We start from the raw sequence: 20,077 nt of genomic DNA, 5'->3' as shown, positions 1-20,077 counted from the left end.
CCCGGGGATTGGGCCCCTGCTCTCCCAGCTCCCCCCCCCGGGCATTGGGCCCCTGCTCTCCCAGCTCCCCCCCCGGGAATTGGGCCCCTGCTCTCCCAGCCCCCCCCCGGGGATTGGGCCCCTGCTCTCCCAGCCCCCCCCCCGGGGGAGCGATGGGTCCCCGCCCCTTCCAGGAGCCCCGTGGCGGCTGACACACGCCCCCCTCCCCCCTGTCCCGTGGCTCCGCCCACCCCAATGGGCCCGCCCCCTCGCGCTCCGCGCCCCGCCCCTCCTGTCGCACGCTCCCGGCCGACCCTGTTTGGGCCGCGCGGCCGCCGTAGCCGCGTGGGGGGGGCGGCTCTGGGATCAGCGCGCGCGGATTCAAATGGCAGCGGTTTGAGCAGTGAACGGAGCCGCGGCAGGTAACGGGCCGGGATTCGCCCCTCCCCCCTGGGGGAGGGGACCCAGGAGTCCTGTGCTCCCCCCCCCGCATCCCCCGGAGCCGGGGAGGGGACCCAGGAGTCCTGTGCTTCCCCCCCCCCCCGCATCCCCCTGAGCCGGGGAGGGGACCCAGGAGTCCTGTGCTTCCCCCCCCCCCCGCATCCCCCTGAGCTGGGGAGGGGACCCAGGAGTCCTGTGCTTCCCCCCCCCCCCGCATCCCCCTGAGCTGGGGAGTGGACCCAGGAGTCCTGTGCTTCCCCCCCCCCCCGCATCCCCCTGAGCTGGGGAGGGGACCCAGGAGTCCTGTGCTTCCCCCCCCCCCGCATCCCCCTGAGCTGGGGAGGGGACCCAGGAGTCCTGTGCTTCCCCCCCCCCCCGCATCCCCCTGAGCTGGGGAGTGGACCCAGGAGTCCTGTGTGGCCCCCCGCATCCCCCGGAGCCGGGGAGGGGACCCAGGAGTCCTGTGCTTCCCCCCCCCCCGCATCCCCCTGAGCTGGTGAGGGGACCCAGGAGTCCTGTGCTTCCCCCCCCCCGTATCCCCCGGAGCCGGGGAGGGGACCCAGGAGTCCTGTGCTTCCCCCCACCCGCATCCCCCGGAGCCGGGGAGGGGACCCAGGAGTCCTGTGCTTCCCCCCCCCCCCCGCATCCCCCGGAGCCGGGGAGGGGACCCAGGAGTCCTGTGCTTCCCCCCCCCCCGCATCCCCCGGAGCCGGGGAGGGGACCCAGGAGTCCTGTGCTTTCCCCCCCCCCCCGCATCCCCCGGAGCCGGGGAGGGGACCCAGGAGTCCTGTGCTTCCCCCCCGCCCCCGCATCCCCCGGAGCCGGGACCCAGGAGTCCTGTGCTTCCCCCCCCCCCCCGCATCCCCCGGAGCCGGGGAGGGGACCCAGGAGTCCTGTGCTTCCCCCCCCCCCCCGGAGCCGGGGAGGGGACCCAGGAGTCCTGTGCTTCCCCCCCCCCCGCATCCCCCGGAGCCGGGGAGGGGACCCAGGAGTCCTGTGCTTCCCCCCCCCCGCATCCCCCTGAGCTGGGGAGGGGACCCAGGAGTCCTGTGTGGCCCCCCGCATCCCCCTGAGCTGGGGAGGGGACCCAGGAGTCCTGTGTGGCCCCCCGCATCCCCCTGAGCTGGGGAGGGGACCCAGGAGTCCTGTGTGGCCCCCCGCATCCCCCGGAGCCGGGGAGGGGACCCAGGAGTCCTGTGCTTCCCCCCCCCCGCATCCCCCTGAGCTGGGGAGTGGACCCAGGAGTCCTGTGTGGCCCCCCGCATCCCCCGGAGCCGGGGAGTGGACCCAGGAGTCCTGTGTGGCCCCCCGCATCCCCCGGAGCCGGGGAGTGGACCCAGGAGTCCTGTGTGGCCCCCCGCATCCCCCGGAGCCGGGGAGGGGACCCAGGAGTCCTGTGTGCTTTCCCCCCACTCCTCCCATCCACTCCAGCGGGGCAGGGGACCCAGGAGTCCTGTGTCCCGTCTGATCCACCTGAGCCTGGGAGAGCTCTGTCTATGCACACTCTCAAGCTTGTCTTTCTCACCAACAGAAGCTGGTCTGATGAAAGCTATTACCTCCCCCACCTTGTCTTTCTAATATCCCGGGGCCGCATGGCTAAAACAACACTGCAAACAACTTGTTAGGGCAGCTAGAAAGCTCTGACCTGGGTTGCAGTGTCGGTTCAGGTTTCCCTTAAGTTCAGGACAAAATCTACAGCACATATTTATAGAATGTGCTAATTAGTATGAATTATAGACTGTGCTTAAAGGTATGGTAGGAGATAGATAGATGATGTTCTGCACCGGAGAAATACATTGCAGGCAGATCTAATGTAAATTGCAACTCTCTTGTGTCATAAAGCTCAGGACAATTATCCACAATGGAAACAGCAACTGCCTTCAAGACTCCTAACAAAATAATTAATAGGAAGAAATCTGGTAAGTTGTATTCAAATATGGCCTCTGGTTAACTATTGTAGAATAGGGTTAATTTTATCCCCTAAAACACTTCCACTGAAGTATAATCAATGCTGAAGTTTTTTAGTCAGATTATGTCTGGGTCCAGTGTTTCACAATACAAAGCTAGTGGTGGTGCGGTTGTAGTTGCCTAATAAACAAGATAGTGCTGATCATGTCCTGTTAGAGTGACTATTTATAAACATGACCATTACAATGTGGATTTGAAAGTGAGAGAAAAATAAGTTTGTTTTGAGATCAGACTTTAAATGACTGGGAAAATAAAACTCCATGTGAAGTTTTATTAAAGATTTCCATTGAGATGTACACCAAGGATGGTATGACGCATACATATTTGGATGGTTTCCTGAAGTCTAATCAAAGAAGAGGAGGTTTGTTAAGCGCTTTTTTTTTAAAAAAAACTAAATCTCATCTACCTCTCTTCCATACAAAGCTCCAAGTACAGTTGTAGTCAAAAATGCTTGTAGCAAGAGCTTTGAGATCTTCAGATGGAAGGTGCTAAAGAAATGGAATGATTTTTTTCTTGGTTTGTGTTTTTAGACAATGGGCCATGCGGACCTTCAGCTTCTGTAGTAATTCCAGCCTCTCCTTTCATGCAGAAGCTTGGATATGGAACTGGAGTAAATGTTTACCTTATGAAAAGGTAAGTGTAAGAACATAAACAGGATAGGGTGGCCATTACCTGGGACTTTAGATCATATACTGCTAGGATAGATTTTTTAAAGAGACTTCTGTGCTGATGAAAGATGCTGGCTTGCCTGTCTTGGAAACTGAAATCTATCCACAGCTTGTGTACACAAGATGCCCCATACGGCCTTATCAGTATGCCTTAAACCTAAACTGGAGTCATCACTACTAGCTCAGTCTTCATGGCTCATTAATTCTTGGAGACTTTGCTGGGATTACCCCACACTGCTGGAGTTCCTCTGAGGTTGATATAATATATGACTGTAGTAGAAATTCGAACTCTGTGCTGTGCAGTGTATGATTTATTATTAAGTTGGCAAAATTAATTTCATAGTTTTAGGTTTACTGTTTAATTCCACAAATTAATTGTACATCCATCATTATGTGAATGTTACTCTTGGCCAACACTGAATAGATGCCTGTGATAGATCTTTCATCACTGATGTCAAATATGGATGGGACGATGCTTCATTTGCTAACAGAGCGAATTTTTTCCATACAGATCTCCTAAAGGCTTGTCTCGTTCCCCATGGGCTGTGAAGAAAATTAATCCAAAATGTGACAATAAGCAGCAAAATATATATCAACAGAGGCTGAATGAAGAAGCCAAGATTCTGAAAAACCTTCAGCACCCAAACATTGTAGGTAAGTTTCAGACACAACTTAAGATGCTTAATTTGCAAATGTAACTATTGGAGCCATCTCTGAGGCTTAGTAAGACAGGTGTCTCCTTCCTGATGTTACCTTCCCAGAGCCGGGGGGGAGGGTACAAATGGCCCTGGACCTTGTTTGAGCAGCAGAGGGTGCATGTGCATATCCCCTGACCCCTACATTCCATAGAGATTACAAATGTACTGGCCCCTCCAACTCTCCCTTCATTCCTCTCTATCCACCAGCTGACATGGTCACACTGCAACTAGTTTCTTCCTCCATCAGGTATTACCTTGGCCGTGTATAGAGTTCCAAATCTATCGATTTGGCTTAACAGGTCATGTAACTCTCTGTGTAACATTAAGCGTAACCTTAAAAGATCTAATTCTGGCCAGCGTACTGGTGCTGCCATGAAGGAGAATTCAGAAATACCTCAATATCCCACTTCTAGCATGTGGGTTATCAAAGCATTGTAGAGTCGCTCTCTTTCTGTCCCCACAGGAGAGGAATGAACCGGAGATCTTATTCGCAGGCATGCTAGGCTTATCCCAGAGCAGCCTTGCAAAGATTCATAGAATCATAGAATATCAGGGTTGGAAGGGACCCCAGAAGGTCATCTAGTCCAACCCCCTGCTCAAAGCAGGACCAATTCCCAGTTAAATCATCCCAGCCAGGGCTTTGTCAAGCCTGACCTTAAAAACCTCTAAGGAAGGAGATTCTACCACCCCCTAGGTAACGCATTCCAGTGTTTCACCACCCTCTTAGTGAAAAAGTTTTTCCTAATATCCAATCTAAACCTCCCCCACTGCAACTTGATTCAGATTGCCTGCTGGCATCCTGTAGACTCCCTTCAGTGCCCAGATCCTACAAACACTTACACAAGTTTAACTTTACTATATGGGTATACTTGGTCCTGCCTCAGCACAAGGGACTGGACTAGGTGACCTGTCAACATCCCTTCCAGCCCTACACTTATATGATTTTTCGCAATGACTACAATTAGACTTCTCACATGCACAAAATTAAGTATGTGCCAGTATTTATAGGTTCAGGACCTGAGGGAATAGTGACAACATATTAGAATGTGTCCAGTGTAGGGTGCTAGAAATCTTTTATTGATATCTGGGGTGATGTCATTAACACACTGAATAAAATGCCAAACTTGACATTTCAAAAAGCAGACAAACAGAAATGAGCACAGCATCAAGTACAAAAAGTGGTTACTGCCAAAGATTGCGCTCTAAATACTTTGTAAGCAGACACAGGCATTCTGGTAGCTTGTTCAGTCCAGCTCTTTACTGGATCTTTGATGCTGTGCGCTCATTAATAATAATAAAATGAATTAATGTATGCAAAATAAGCCAGTTCCTGAGTTATGGAAAGTCTAGAACCTCTTGAAAACAGCTTCTATAAAAATTCTTGACTTTCAGTGTTAGTAATAGTTTGTGAAACCATGGTATATTCAGTGAAGTTTTGGTTACTACCGTAATATATCATTAATCTCTGGGATTATTACCTTTGTCACTGAAATCAGCAGTTGATTTAGCTTTTTTCTTTACTGTACATTTTAAAAAAAAATCATGGTATTTCTAGCAAAAATGAAAACATCTTAAGTGCTCCAGGAGAATTTTATCAATTTATATCCCCCCAAATGATGAGTGTTCTCCCTTCTCAACAAGAATTCAATGGCCAAGAACATTGTATTGAGGTTTCATATTGCAAAGATTTCATTGCTTTTGCAAAATGTACTACAGAACACGTACATGATTATTTGTCCGTTATACAATGGGAAAAATCATGCAAAAACGCAAGTGTCATCTTTTTAGTTGGGGAGAAATTTGCAAAGTCATAACATAATATGTTAATATCAGGGAGTTTATCCTGGGAAATTATGTGAAGTCAACTAATTATCCTTTAACTTACAATAAAATAGTCTAAACCATTTATTAAATGCTGAAACCATTTTAAAACCCCATGCGCCATTCTATTGAACATAGTCAAATGCCATGGCCAAGACTGTCAAAAGGGGCTAATGATTTTTGCGTGCCTCAAGTTTTAGGTGTCCAGTTTGAGACACTGTAAATGAGTCTGATTTCAGTGCAGAGGCACTCAGCACTTTCTGAAAATTAGACACCTCTCCCTAAAATGTCTCAAGTTGGGCACCCATTTCTGGAAAACTTGGCCTGTGGCTTTATATGGAAAAAACCTGAAGGCCGGTATGTGCTGTGAAAATTTTCCCAAAAACTCTTAACTGGTTTTCCCAGGTCAGTTAATTTGAATTTTAAATGGGTTGGAGTTGTAATGTAGAGCAGGCTCCAGGTGGCCTAAACCAGTTTCAAATGGTCCAGGCTGCCTGAAACCTGGCTTATATTATGGCTCCAAATGGTTTTAAAATTGGTTTTGTTGAAACTGTTGTTAAAACCAGTTAGAATTTTTGGGGAGAAACCCTAGCGCTGATCAGGCTAAAGGTGTCACAGAAGTTGTGGTCATTACAGTTATACAGCTGTAACTGTGAACACTTTGATATTTCAGAGTAACAGCCATGTTAGTCTGTATTCGCAAAAAGAAAAGGAGGACTTGTGGCACCTTAGAGACTAACCAATTTATTAGAGCATAAGCTTTCGTGAGCTACAGCTCACTTCCTCAGATGCATATCGTGGAAACTGCAGCAGGCTTTATATATACACAGAGAATATGAAACAATACCTATTCCCACCCCACTGTCCTGCTGGTAATAGCTTATCTAAAGTGATTTCCAGCACAAATCCAGGTTTTCTCACCCTCCACCCCCCCACACAAATTCACTCTCCTGCTGGTGATAGCCCATCCAAAGTGACAACTCTTTACACAATGTGCATGACAATCAAGCTGGGCTATTTCCTGCATAAATCCAGGTTCTCATGAGTTTGTCATGTAAGTTACCTACTACAGGACAGGCCTAACAAAGAAAATAACAGAATGCCACTAGCCGTCACCTTCAGCCCCCAACTAAAACCCCTCCAACGCATTATTAAGGATCTACAACCTATCCTAAAGGATGACCCAACGCTCTCACAAATCTTGGGAGACAGGCCAGTCCTTGCCTACAGACAGCCCCGCAACCTGAAGCAAATACTCACCAACAACCACATACCACACAACAGAACCACTAACCCAGGAACTTATCCTTGCAACAAAGCCCGTTGCCAACTGTGCCCACATATCTATTCAGGGGACACCATCACAGGGCCTAATAACATCAGCCACACTATCAGAGGCTCGTTCACCTGCACATCCACCAATGTGATATATGCCATCATGTGCCAGCAATGCCCCTCTGCCATGTACATTGGTCAAACTGGACAGTCTCTACGTAAAAGAATAAATGGACACAAATCAGATGTCAAGAATTATAACATTCATAAACCAGTCGGAGAACACTTCAATCTCTCTGGTCACGCGATCACGGACATGAAGGTCGCTATCTTAAAACAAAAAAACTTCAAATCCAGACTCCAGCGAGAAACTGCTGAATTGGAATTCATTTGCAAATTGGATACTATTAATTTAGGCTTAAATAGAGACTTGGAGTGGCTAAGTCATTATGCAAGGTAGCCTGTTTCCTCTTGTTTTTTCCTACCCCCCCCCCCCCCCCCCAGATGTTCTGGTTTAACTTGGATTTTAACTTGAAGAGTGGTCAGTTTGGATGAGCTATTACCAGCAGGAGAGTGAGTTTGTGTGTGTATGGGGGTGGGGGGGATGTGAGAACCTGGATTTATGCAGGAAATAGCCCAGCTTGATTGTCATGCACATTGTGTAAAGAGTTGTCACTTTGGATGGGCTATCACCAGCAGGAGAGTGAATTTGTGTGGGGGGGTGGAGGGTGAGAAAACCTGGATTTGTGCTGGAAATCACTTTAGATAAGCTATTACCAGCAGGACAGTGGGGTGGGAATAGGTATTGTTTCATATTCTCTGTGTATATATAAAGCCTGCTGCAGTTTCCACGATATGCATCTGAGGAAGTGAGCTGTAGCTCACGAAAGCTTATGCTCTAATAAATTGGTTAGTCTCTAAGGTGCCACAAGTCCTCCTTTTCACTTTGATATTGTTTGTTTACTTATTCACAAAATTCCGTAATGATGGGTGGCCTAAATATCATTGTGAATTAGTGAGACTCTGCTGTCAAATTGTGCTACTAAGCATATGCGTAAAATGCCTCTTCTGCAGATATTGCCTCTTCTGGTCCCCTAAAAACAGATTACATCTCTAATTGTTTTAAGGATACCGTGCATTTACTCAGGCCAACGATGGAAGCATGTGCCTTGCTATGGAATACGGAGGAGAAAAATCTCTCAATGACTTAATTGAAGAGAGAAATACAAAACATCAGGGCCCTTTTCCTCCTGCTACAATTCTCAAAGTTGCCTTGAACATGGCAAGAGGGTTGAAGGTATGTTTTCTAGTGATATTAGCTGTTTCATGGCAGAGCTGTATACAGGGGTGATACTTTATTTTCCCAGTAACTCAACCTGAGAGAATCCAAAGGATGCTGCACTAGTATCGGCGCGTGGTTTGCAGATGCCACAAGTCCTTGTTAAGGTGCCACTCTGGTTTCGTGGAACGTGATCTTGAGACCAAAGAGACCACAATCCCATTGTGCGAGGTGCTGTACAAACATGGAACAAAACGATAGTCCCTGCCCCAAACAGCTTACAGTGAAAGTAACACAATAAGTGATTCAACTTTGTTTTTGTTAATACGGGCCCCCACTGGCTTACTCACACTTTTCCATTCCTTTCGGAATCACCCCCTTTTCCTTCTTGCTAGCTGCTAGAGTCCACCCTCAGCCTCATGCTGGCAGCCAATAAAGGAGCTCTGGCACCAGCAGACGTTGTGGGTAGGTGGGATGGGCAGATAATCTGACCGGGAGGCTGAGGGGTTTGGTCCTGAAGATACTGGAGGGGTACTCAAAGAGAGGCATAAGAAAGAAAAAAGCAGCTGTATCGCTCTCCCCTACCACCTGCAGGGCCCCTGGGCAGTTTTATTCACTGATATTTTTAGTAAAAGTCACGGACAGGTCACAGGCTGTGAATTTTTGTTTACAGCCCGTGACCTGTCTGTGACTTTTACTAAAAATACCCGGGACTAAAACGTAGCCTTAGTTATAAGCCATGAAAATGGAAGGTTGCATGGAACAGCCTTTTCAGTGATAGTTCTCGCATTGTTGTTAGTGTCACAGTAGCAATGTAAAAATGTTGGGCTAGATTCTCTGCTCGTGTAAATCCGCATCGCTCCATTGAAGTCTGCTTGTTTGTCTCATTCATCTGATATGTCATGTCTTCTAGATTAGTAGATTCTTTGGGGCAGGGACTGTTGGACCTAGCACAACTGAAACCGTAAGATGACTCTGCAGTATGAATGTTAAATAATAATATGATGATGCTTCACTGCCCAAACCTGTTTTAAAATAGCCTCTTTCTCTGTTTATTGCTTCTCATCTGTGAGTGGGATGTTATTTGTTCCTTTTTCTGCCTTGCAGTATCTGCATAACGATAAGAAACTGCTCCACGGAGACATCAAGTCTTCTAACGTTGTCATTAAAGGTGACTTTGAGTCGATAAAAATCTGCGATGTGGGAGTGTCCCTGCCACTGGATGAAAACATGACTGGTATGTGGGGCTGTCAGCTTGGACTGCTCCAGTCATCTGGACACTATGGGTGTCCGGGACCAGAAAACTAAAGCTAGCTTTTGACCTGGAAGGGGCAAGGATGACCTACTGGTCTAAACTGAGGTGGTGTCTGCTCTGTGTAGACATTAAAGATCCCATTGTGTTTTCATAAAAGGAGTTTGCTGTGCAAGGATGCAGTTTCCGTCCCTGGCTCTATGCCATGTGGTTGCTACTCTTTGCCCCAGAGATGGCTGCATTTCAGTGGAGGTGCTTCTTATAGTTTAAGTGCCTTCCAGGTGAATGGTACTGCATAAATGCAAGAAACTTCCATGTTACCCCAAAGGGCCCCATATTGCATTTCTTGGACCCCCGAACTCACCTTAACGTGCAATGGAGTTCCAGTGTACAAGGAACACTGGATTAGGCCTAACAGATTTTGAACTGGCATCTGGCTGTGGGGAAACCTTAACTCCTGCTTGAGAGTTAAGTAAATTAACCTTCTATTTCATAGTTCTGGAGACCAGCCTGAGCCAATTGTGAAAATTATCAATGTTTTACTTAACTACAACAAGAAGCAGATGTCTAATGGCCTGTTGGTATAGCTGTCAAAAGCAGGAATGTGTTTGGGTTAATTACAAAATCACTTCCCCCTCTGTTTCTTTCCCCAGTGCTTGGGTTTGCACCAGCTGACTGATGTATGAAGCTGCACTATTAGATTTTTATTAGTAACTCTTTCATTTTATAAGGGAAGAGAAGGGAATGTTGCCATGACAAAATGGGCTTTGGAGCCGGGAGGGGATAGGGCCACAGGAAAGATCTCCCAGTGCGGAGGGTAGTTAAACACATTAAATTATGGGGTGACTGCAAAGAACAAGTCCTCTAGATTAGAAGAACCTTCAGCCCAGCTCTGAGTGAAGTCTTGTGGTGTGTCACATGGAGACAATATCCAACTGGCCAAAAAAGGACACTGAGTCCTTATCCATAGGTAAAGCTGCAAGTTTGTCACGGAAATCACGGATTCCAGGACCTCCGTGACTTCTGCAGCGGCCGGTGCAGCTGGCCCAGGGGCTGCCAGCTCAGGCAGCCCCTGGGCCAGCTGCTGCTGGGGCAATCTTGGGCCACCTCAGCCCCCCTCAGCAGCAGCAGGAGTTTGGGTGTGGGAGGAGGCTCAGGGCTGGGGGTGAAGGCTCTGGGCGGTGCTTACCTCGGGGGGCTCCCCAGAAGCAGCCACCTGTCCCTCCCTCCGCTCCTAGCAAACGTCTCTCCGCTGGCTGCCTCTGCCCTCAGGCACTGACCCCACAGCTCCCATTGGCCGCGGTTCCTGGCTAATGGGAGCTGCAGAGCTAGCGCTTGGGGTGGAGGCAGCATATGGAGCCATCTGGCCACACCTTTGCCCAGGGGGGAGCCATAAGGAGCCAGATAAGGGGCCTGCCAAACCTCCTCCTCCCCCCCAGCACCAGCAGGGGTGCCAGGCCGCATGCTGCAGCCTGCTCCCCCAGCACCAGCAGGGGTCCTGGGCTGCTCCCCCCAGAGCACCCACGGCGCCCCCCGGGCCATTCACCCCCAGGGCACCCAGGCCACGCCACTGCCCAAGATTTAGTTAGGGGTATATAATACAAGTCATGGATTGGTTATGGGCCGTGAATTTTTGTTTACTGCCCGTGACCTGTCCATGACTTTTTATTAAAAATACCCGTAGCCTTCGCCGTGGGGTATCCAAGAATTAAAGAATGATGGTCTACAAAGTGATAAGGATTCTAACATTAATTTCTCATTAGTGCCAGATACTTCTGAAGATCAGCCTTGCAGCACAAGTGTAATGTTTCTCGAGCAGCTGTGAGCCTTCTGATAGCTCAGTGAATTATTAGGCAATGGGGAAAGTGTGCCGAAGCCACTGCTTGCTGGAGCATCAGCGTACAGCTCAGCACGCTGGCTTCACTAAAAAGCAACCTGCTGCACCAAAATCTCTTCTGCAGGAGCGAGCGGGCATCAAGTCAGTGACTGGGTCTCCTTATTCAGTCAGATACCGACATTTTTTCGACTCTTTATAAGATTAACTAGGAGCTCTTGGAGACTTTAAAAACATACTGACCAGTAATAAACCTTTGCTGGATTAAAGAAAGGTAAATCGTTGTCTTGCTAGCAGCGGGTCACCTGGCATGATGTAAATTCATCCCTCCATCCCAGCCACCTTCAGACAACAGCTGGGAAATGGACTCTGTCAGAGGCGTTGTCCTCTGGCTTTAATAGAACTCTTGTCGATTGACTGGGAGAGGTAGAGTTGATTCATCAGTGTAATAGATCGCAGGTGCTGCACCTCAGGATCATATTCCAATCCAGGCCTCTCTGCCGGCATAAGGTTCCCACGAATCACAAAGGTGAGATTCTAGACCTTTCTCTGCTAGATTGAAGAGCCCATCCATGATTAAATATTTGTTCCCCATGTAGATACTTACAGACTATAAACAAGTCACCCCTTAAACTTCTCTTTTGTTAAGATTGGGCTCTCTGAGTCTGTCACTACAAGGCAGGTTTCTAATCCTTTAATCCTTCTTGTGGCTCTTCTCCGACCCCTCTCCAATTTATTAACATCCTTCTTGAATTGTGGGCACCAGCACTGGACACAGGATTCCAGCAGCGGTTGCACCAGTGTCAAATACAGAGGTCAAATAACCTCTCTGCTCCTGCTAGAGATTCTCCTGTTTTATGCATCCCAGGATTACATTAGCTCTTTTGGCCACAATGTCACAGTGGGAGCTCGTATTCAGCTGATTATCCACCAGGACCCCCAAATCTTTGTCAGAGTCACTGCTTCCCAGGATAGAGTCCCCCATCCTGTAAGTATGGCCTGCAGTCTTTGTTCTGTGGGGTACACATTTACATTTAGCCATATTAAAATACACACTGTTTGCTCACGTTCATTATTGATGACCTGTGCTCATTTACCACTTCCCTGACTTTGGTTGTGTCACCTGCAAACTTTATCAGTGATTTTGTTTTCTTCCAGGTCATTGATAAAAATGTCAAATAGCATAGCAATAGCAAGAACTGATCCCTGAGCCACTCCACTAGAAACACACCCATTCAGTGATGATTCCCTATTCACAATTGCATTTTAAGACCTATCAGCTAGCCAGTTTTTTAATCCATTTAATATGTGCCATGTTCATTTTATATTCTAGTGTTTTAATCAAAATTTTGTGCAGTACCAAGTCAAGCGCCTTATAGAAGCCTAAGTATATCACGTCAGCACTATTACCTTTATCAACCAAACTCATCAAAGAAAGAGATCAAGTTAGTTTGATAACTACGGTTTTTCCATAAATCCATGTTGATTGGCATTAATTACATTACTCTCCTTTATTAAAGAACTAATGGAGTCCTGTATCAGCTGCTCCATTATCTTGCTCAGGATTGATGTCAGGCTGACGGGTCTATAATTACCTGGGTCCTCCCCCTTACCCTTTTTAAAGAACTGGCACAATATTAGCTTTCTTCTGGAACTTTCCCAGTCCCCCAGAATTTATTGAAAGTCAACAATAACGCTCCAACAAGCTCCTCAGCCAGCTCTCTTAAAACTCTTGGGTTTGTTAACTGAATCTGATTATTTTAAAATGTCTAACATCCTCTAGAGATACTGGTGGAATGAAAAGAGTGTTATCACCATTTGATGAGACTACATTATCTGTTTCCCCCCCCGCCTCCCCCAAATACAGAACAGAAATGTTTATTGAACACTTCTGCTTTTCTACATTATTACTGATGATTCTACCATTTCCATCTATTGTTAGGATTCTTTTTGTTCCTAAATATATTTAAAAATTCCTTATTGTTTTTAACTGTGCTGGTCATAGATTTCTCCTTGCGTCCCTTTGCTTCCCTTATCAGTTTTCTCCAATTCCTGCCTCCTGATTTATAGTATTACTGTCAACTTCCATTTTCTTCCATTTGTTATATATATATTTATTTATATTTTACAGTACAACTTTCTTCTTTGACTGTTGCTTTTTGGGCATCTTGTAAAGTGTTCTTAAATGATCCCCAATTATCATTCACATTCAGAACATGTTTGTTAGTCATGCTGTTCAAGCAGACCAAATGCTAAATGATCCTAACTCCTCAGTGTATTAAATCCTGAAGTGGAGCTTCTAGTATTCTGTTGATCTTAAGACCCATGCCTCATAGCGCCAAGCAGGCAGACTTTGCAGTGGACTCTATTTGTGATGTCCTGTGTTGTTCCTAAAACGTGCATGATTTTAGTAGAAGTCTATATTCGGTGCTTATTATCCTTGACTTAAATCTGCAGCACAGAACAGGATATCTGCATGATGGGGTACAGGCCCTGCGCTGGTGCAAAATGTTACCTTTCTACAGTATGTAGCTTAGTCCTCCTGCGTTCTTTAGGTGTGAATCTAATCACTGGGTGTTGGGACACACCTCAAACTTGATTCTTTCTGTTCATTTTAAGACCTCTTCTTAAGTAGGGGGAGAAAATGTTTTTAACAATTAACACACTGTGTTAAAATCCTAGTGTGGACAAGTCAAGCCGTAGTTTTAACACACTAGCAGGGTATGGTGACCCCTCACTTCCTCCTAGAGTTTGCTTTGCTCAGCTAACGCATCTTCAAATCCTAGTGTAGTTGAGGCAGTTATGGTTTAACATGTTAAGTACACCGTTTTTCCTAGTGTGGACATAGCTTGAGTCACGTGTTGTTTCTCTTCAGTGAGTGACCCGGAGGCACTTTACATTGGCACGGAGCCATGGAAACCTAAGGAAGCTCTGGAGGATGGTGGTGTTATCACTGATAAGGCGGACATCTTTGCTTTTGGACTGACTCTGTGGGAGATGATGACCCTTTCCATACCTCATCTGAACCTGCCTGATGATGATGATGACGACGATGAAGGTCAGCTTTTATTTCTTACAGTCCCAACTCTTAAAATCAAGCACCTCTTGCAGGAAGCTGCCCTTAAAGATGGATTTACCCAATTGTGGAACTGACTGTGTCGAACATTTGTATGTGCAGGGGATGCCTTAGGGCTTGTCTACGCTACCAAGCCTACAGTTGCACCGCTGTAGGATTGCTCCTGTAACTCCTCTGTGCCAACGGGAGAGTTCTCCCGTCGACATAATAAAACCACCCCCACAAGCGGCAATAGCTGTGTTGTCAGGAGAAGCTCTCCTGCCAACAAAGGGCTGCCCACACCGGTGCTTCTGTCGGTGTAACTTACATTACCTAGGGGTGGGTTTTTTGTTTTGTTTTTTCCACACCCCGAGCGACATAAGTTATACTGACAAAAGTGGTAGGGTAGACAAGCCTTTAGTGTTTCTTTAACGCACATCCACTAGCGAAGACATGTGTCAATCATGACCTGCTATCAATACAACTAGAAAAACAATTAAACTGTCTTGTGTTCATCTACTTAAATAGCCTATTGAAAGAGGACATAAGGAAATAGTGAGGGGAAAGGTTAGCCAAGACCTTTCTCTGCTCACTGATTGTTTTTTTTAACCCTTTCTTTTGCTTCTGAGAACTGCCTGGCTGGTAAGTTTCCGGTTGTCTCACCTTGCCGGGAGCGTGTTGCAGCACAGAAGAGGCACTCAAAGCTACTCGGGGGGAGGGGGCTTACTGCAAAACATGTGCCTGGCTGCTGTGCACAATGGTTTTGCAGGTGGCTGAGCTGCTTTAAAGTTTGTTTGGCTTTTTAAATCCAAATGAGTTGTTAAATGTGCCTAATTAATCATTTTAAATACTGACGTGCCCCATAAGAAGTCCAGCTGCTTGTTAAACAGCTGCAGGAGAATTCTCCCTTGAAATTCTGCTGCTTATCAAATTCCTCTCAACACTAAACTTGGCACGAGAACCAAGTTACAACTGGATAGTCCCTCAACATGGTTCCCGTTTGAAGTGTAGATAGGACCAAAGCACGTTTCTGAATCATGCTACGGCCCTGCTAAAAGCTAAGTGAAGTTGCTTAGATTATGATTCTGGTCCATCTATACTGCAAGACTGAGTCATGTTTTAATTGTATTGGGGAAGGGATCTACCATGGGGGTAGCTGCAGTTTAACTAGGACCAAAGTGATGTGGTCAGCATGACAGTCAAAGGATAACAACATTCTTCTCCAGCCCAGCAAACTGAGCTCAACAAGGCGTCAGAGGCAATTGGACTACTCAGACTCGGAAGCCAAAATAGATGCATAACCTAGTTGAACAGTGTGAATGTGTCCCCAGGATCTCTAGATCTGAAAACATCCGCCTCCCCTGCTTGAACTAACAGTCGTCCAGCTCCTAGACTTAGTCTTGCAGATGGCCCAGCCAGTGCGTTATTATAGTAGCATTTAAACAGCTCCTGGCTTTACATTTTTGGGTTAGGGCTTATATTGTAATAGCGCAGTGATATTTCCATTTCCTTGTTAAAAGGCCAGTGCTGCTCCATTCAGGCACCTTGTCTCTGCTGCACAAAAGTCGGACAGCCTCACTAATCCGTGACTGCTGTTTTAGACGCTGGCTGGCCCAAGTGCCAGTACTCTCCTCCTTCCACCAAAAAGTGGTCCTCAAACAGAACAAAACGGCCCTTTGAAAGGGGGCACTAGATGGTGCGGGTGACTGGGGATGAAATCTGTAGGGTTATAAGGGGATAACCTGGGATCCCTAGATTGTCACCTTAGTTCCAGCCAAGGCCAGAAGTGATCGGAAGTTGGCCCTTAACTAGCTGGCTCTTTTGGTGAGTTGTGCGAAGAGGGTTGGGTGGTATCAGGCCAATCTATGAGCACATATATGCATGTTGCCAAAACCCCACCGCCCGTACTGACGCTGAAACGTGTTGGCTGACTAGACAGACTAAGGAGGGAGTAGGTTCTGGAGACACCCTCCTTCTCTTACCTTTAGAAGTGGTCCTGCCAGGTTACTTTTGAGGCATGTTGGCAGAGTGGAAGAAGCATATGCTGTTGACTCCTATGCTGTATCCGTACTGGATCCGTGGAGGTTTCAGTCTCCAGGGCTGTCAAGCCAGCACTGAATTCACTATTTTTTTTAAGGAGAGTGGTAACTTTATCCAAAAAATCCATATAAATACGACCAATGTAATTTGAATCCTAAAACTGTCATTCTAGGTAGAAACTCCTCCCAAAATAAGTCTGATAGAGAAGTTTCTAACCATCAGAGGACTGAAGTTCTGGAACAACCTTCTAAGGGAAGCAGTGGGGGCAAAAGACATCTGGCTTCAAGACTAAGCTTGATAAGTTTTTATGGAAGGGATGATATGATGGGATAGCCTAATTTTGGCAATTAATTGAGCTTCAACTATTAGCGGTAGATATGCCCAATGGCCTGTGATGGGATGTTAGATGGGGTGGGATCTGAGTTACTACAGAGAATTCTTTCCTGGGTGTCTGGCTGGTGAGTCTTGCCCACATGCTCAGGGTTTAGCTGATGGCCATATTTGGGGTCAGGAAGGAATTTTCCTCCAAGGCAGAGGTCCTGGGGGGTTTTCGCCTTCCTGTGCAGCATTGGGCACCAGTCACTTGCTGGATGATTCTCTCTACCTCAAAGTCTTTACACCATGATTTGAGGACTTCAATAGCTCAGACATAGGTTAGAGGTTTGTTACAGGAGTAGGTGGGTGAGATTCTGTGGACTGCGTTATGCAGGAGGTCAGACTAGACCATAATGGTCCCTTCTGACCTTAAAGTCTATGATTCTATGACTCCCTTTGCTCTGGCCTTCAAACAAGCTGGCCAGTCCAGCAGCAACCCTAGAGCTTTCTTTGTTCCTCTAACTCAAGCCCCAGTATCTCCACAAAGTACCAGAGCAGTCAACATATTGACATACAAATAAGCACAGTTGGCATCTCGCTGAGCTTCCTAATCCTGACATTCAACACACCTCTTAAGATGGAGTAGGGTTTGCCTACACCAGGTGTGTGACCAAGACTGTTACACCCTGTGGGAAGTAGTGAAGTATATGACTTTAAAGTTAACAGTTGGACAACTAAAAAAAAGATTTTTAAAAAATCACTAAACTTTCACCTTAGCTAACAGAAAATTTCATTCAGGTAGAATCTGATCCTAATGAAGCTGATAGCAGTACTGAAACCGACTTCAGTGGGATAAGAGTAAACATGTAAATTAAACAAGGAAATTACAAATTGGTATTTAAAAATCTCTGGAAATACTTCAGAATCTCCCTGGCTATAAACCATGCAGCTGTATAATCACTTGGGGGGGTGTTCCTGTTTTAATGAGATTCCAACAGGAAACATGGCTTGCTGGCAAGTATCTAGACGTGGTAACTGCAGGGAGGCTTTTGCATTTGTCCCAACGGTCCACAGTTGGCGCTTTTTCTGAGGGGTCTAGAAAACCAAATGATTGATTATAGTTTGAAGTGGTAGATTGTAAATGCAAAGGGACTGAATCAGCAAACCAAAGTGGCAGAGGCCCAGCTGCTTCTGAAGCGTTGCCGCATGTGAGATGATCCATGGGCTTGTAAGCAAAACAAACAAGATCTAAGGTAGCATGTGCTGAACTCTAGCTCTAGAATGACAAGCAACTCTTCAAAGGACCAGTTCCGTGGTTCTCCTGCTCCCTACCCTTCAAACCCCCATTCAGAGGCGGAAAAGACTGCATGGGTTAAATGGATGGATGGCCCTTGAGAAGGTGGCATTCACTTTCCAATTAAGACTACCAATTACTGCTGCTGACTTGTTTTAAATGTTCTTTGCCAGAAACAACATTTGATGAAGAGGACTTTGATGATGAGGCGTATTACGCAGCTCTGGGCACCAGGCCACCACTGAACATGGAGGAGCTGGACCAGTCATACCAGAAAGTGATTGAAATGTTTTCCATCTGCACGTGTGAGGACCCGAAGCAGCGCCCCGCTGCTGCACACATTGTCGCAGTCTTGGAGGAAGACATGCATCACCAGTAACTGATGATTTCATATCTCTGCATTCTGATGGGGAATTCTTTAAGTAGTAACCTTTGCACTGGATAAGTTCATAGCATTCTGTAGCTTTAAACAAATATTAAGCATTTGAGAAAAAACTAGCACTTCCTTAAAACAGATAGTGCTGATGTGAATTTGATTTAATAAAATATTGGTTTGTAACAAGATAGCTGTGTTTGACATAAGAACTTTAATCTTTTTAAATACCATGTGCTTGTCTCGATTACACTTCAGGCATTTTTATAAACAGTAAGGTAACTTAAGTACATGACTTCCTGCAATGCTGAGAGTTCCACACTGTCCATTCATCTGGCAGCTAGTTGTGTCCAAATCAGTAAACTTTTTTTGAACCATATTTTAAGTATTGTTGCCGTCAGGTACGCTGAGTGGGAGCTTTGACTTATTTTTTGTCAAGTATGTGTTGAGAGATCTTAATTACGTATGCCTTGAGTTTCCCATTTGTAAACTGAGGAAAAGACAGAGTACTACTTTGTAAAGTGCTTTAAGAACCCATGATTTAGTGCTCAGGTGTTAACTGCCTTAGAGCAGGGGTCAGTAACCTACGGCACGCTCAGCCCGCTGCCAAACCCAGGCCAGGACCCCGGCAGGCAGCAGTGTGCCATTAAAAATCCTGCCTGCCCCAGCCTGCTCTTTTCTGCCCCCCTACCTCCTGCAGGGTGAAGAAGCTTGGTCCTGCTGGCTGGCTGCTACTTTTCTGCCCCCCCTCCCCCAGTATGCTGGGTTCCTGCCCCTCCTCCTCTCCCTCACTGATCCCATCAGCTGATGGCCAGAGAAGCGGCTCCAGGGAGGAGGGGGAGAGGAGGTGGAATCAGAGCATATTCCCTCCAGGCCCCTCCTGTGACCCCCTTAGGGCAGGGAGTGACCCCAGCCCACCCCCCAGCCCTAACTCCTGCACCCCCCTCACACACCCCCAGCCCTGACTACAGCACCCCCCTCATGCCCCCAGCCCTGACTCCTGCACCCCCCACATTCCCACCCCCACCCTGAGCACCAAATGGGAGCTCCTGCACCCCACCCCCCCACATTCCCACCTGCACCCCTCACACCAAATGGGAGCTGCCCAGGTAAGCGCTCCATACCCAAGCCTCCTACCCCAGCCCTGTGCTCAGTGCACTCCCCCCCTCAGCTCAGTGCAGAGAGAGAAAGAGAAGGGAGATGGTAGGTACCCACTTTATGTGGGCAGGGCTGGGATCCCAGTCCAGCAGCAGGCTCAGTGGAGCTGGCAGCCGGGACCCTAGCTGGCAGGAGCTGGTGGATTGAACCCCAGACCAGCAGCAGGCTGAGCAGCTCAGCCCGCTGCCGGTCCGGAGTCCTGGCCACCGGCCCCTTGCCAGCCAGGGTCCTGGCCGCAGGCCCCGCTCAGCCTGCTGCGGGCCTAGGTGAATGGAACCCCAGGCTGGCAGGGGGCCGGTGGCATAAGATCAGCATTTTAATTTTAAATGAAGCTTCTTAAACATTTTGAAAACCTTGTTTACTGTACATACAACAATAGTTTAGTTATATAATATATAGACTTTTAGAGAGACCTTCTAAAAAAAGGACATTAAAATGTATTACTGGCATGCGAAACCTTAAAGTGCATAAATGAAGACTTGGCACACCACTTCTGAAAGGTTGCCAACCCCTGCCTTAGACTGTTATGGATTGTTGGAATTAGTAGAGGTAATGAGGTGGAGCTAGTTCTGGCCTTTGCCTGCAGAGTCACCTCGTGTTACTGGAACCAGGCAAAGGGTAGTCAGA

The 20,077-nt window shown here is 47.2% G+C and overlaps 1 protein-coding gene across 1 annotated transcript; it reads left to right on the top strand.

The window, feature by feature from the left end:
• The first annotated feature begins 263 nt into the window (after positions 1-263).
• On the top strand, positions 264-18,483 carry PBK (PDZ binding kinase). Its single transcript, XM_084623899.1, has 8 exons — positions 264-401; positions 2,263-2,339; positions 2,919-3,021; positions 3,568-3,710; positions 7,978-8,147; positions 9,237-9,366; positions 14,091-14,273; positions 18,093-18,483. The coding sequence occupies exons 2-8, from the start codon at positions 2,282-2,284 to the stop codon at positions 18,296-18,298; spliced, it is 993 nt and encodes a 330-aa protein (XP_084480025.1). The 5' UTR covers positions 264-401; positions 2,263-2,281; the 3' UTR covers positions 18,299-18,483.
• Positions 18,484-20,077: the final 1,594 nt, after the last annotated feature.

Source organism: Lepidochelys olivacea, assembly GCF_965140295.1.
Source record: "Lepidochelys olivacea isolate rLepOli2 genome assembly, chromosome: 3".
Lineage (NCBI taxonomy): Eukaryota > Metazoa > Chordata > Testudines > Cheloniidae > Lepidochelys > Lepidochelys olivacea.
Note: the sequence above shows the minus strand (reverse complement) of the source record. Positions and strands in the feature narration are given on the sequence as shown.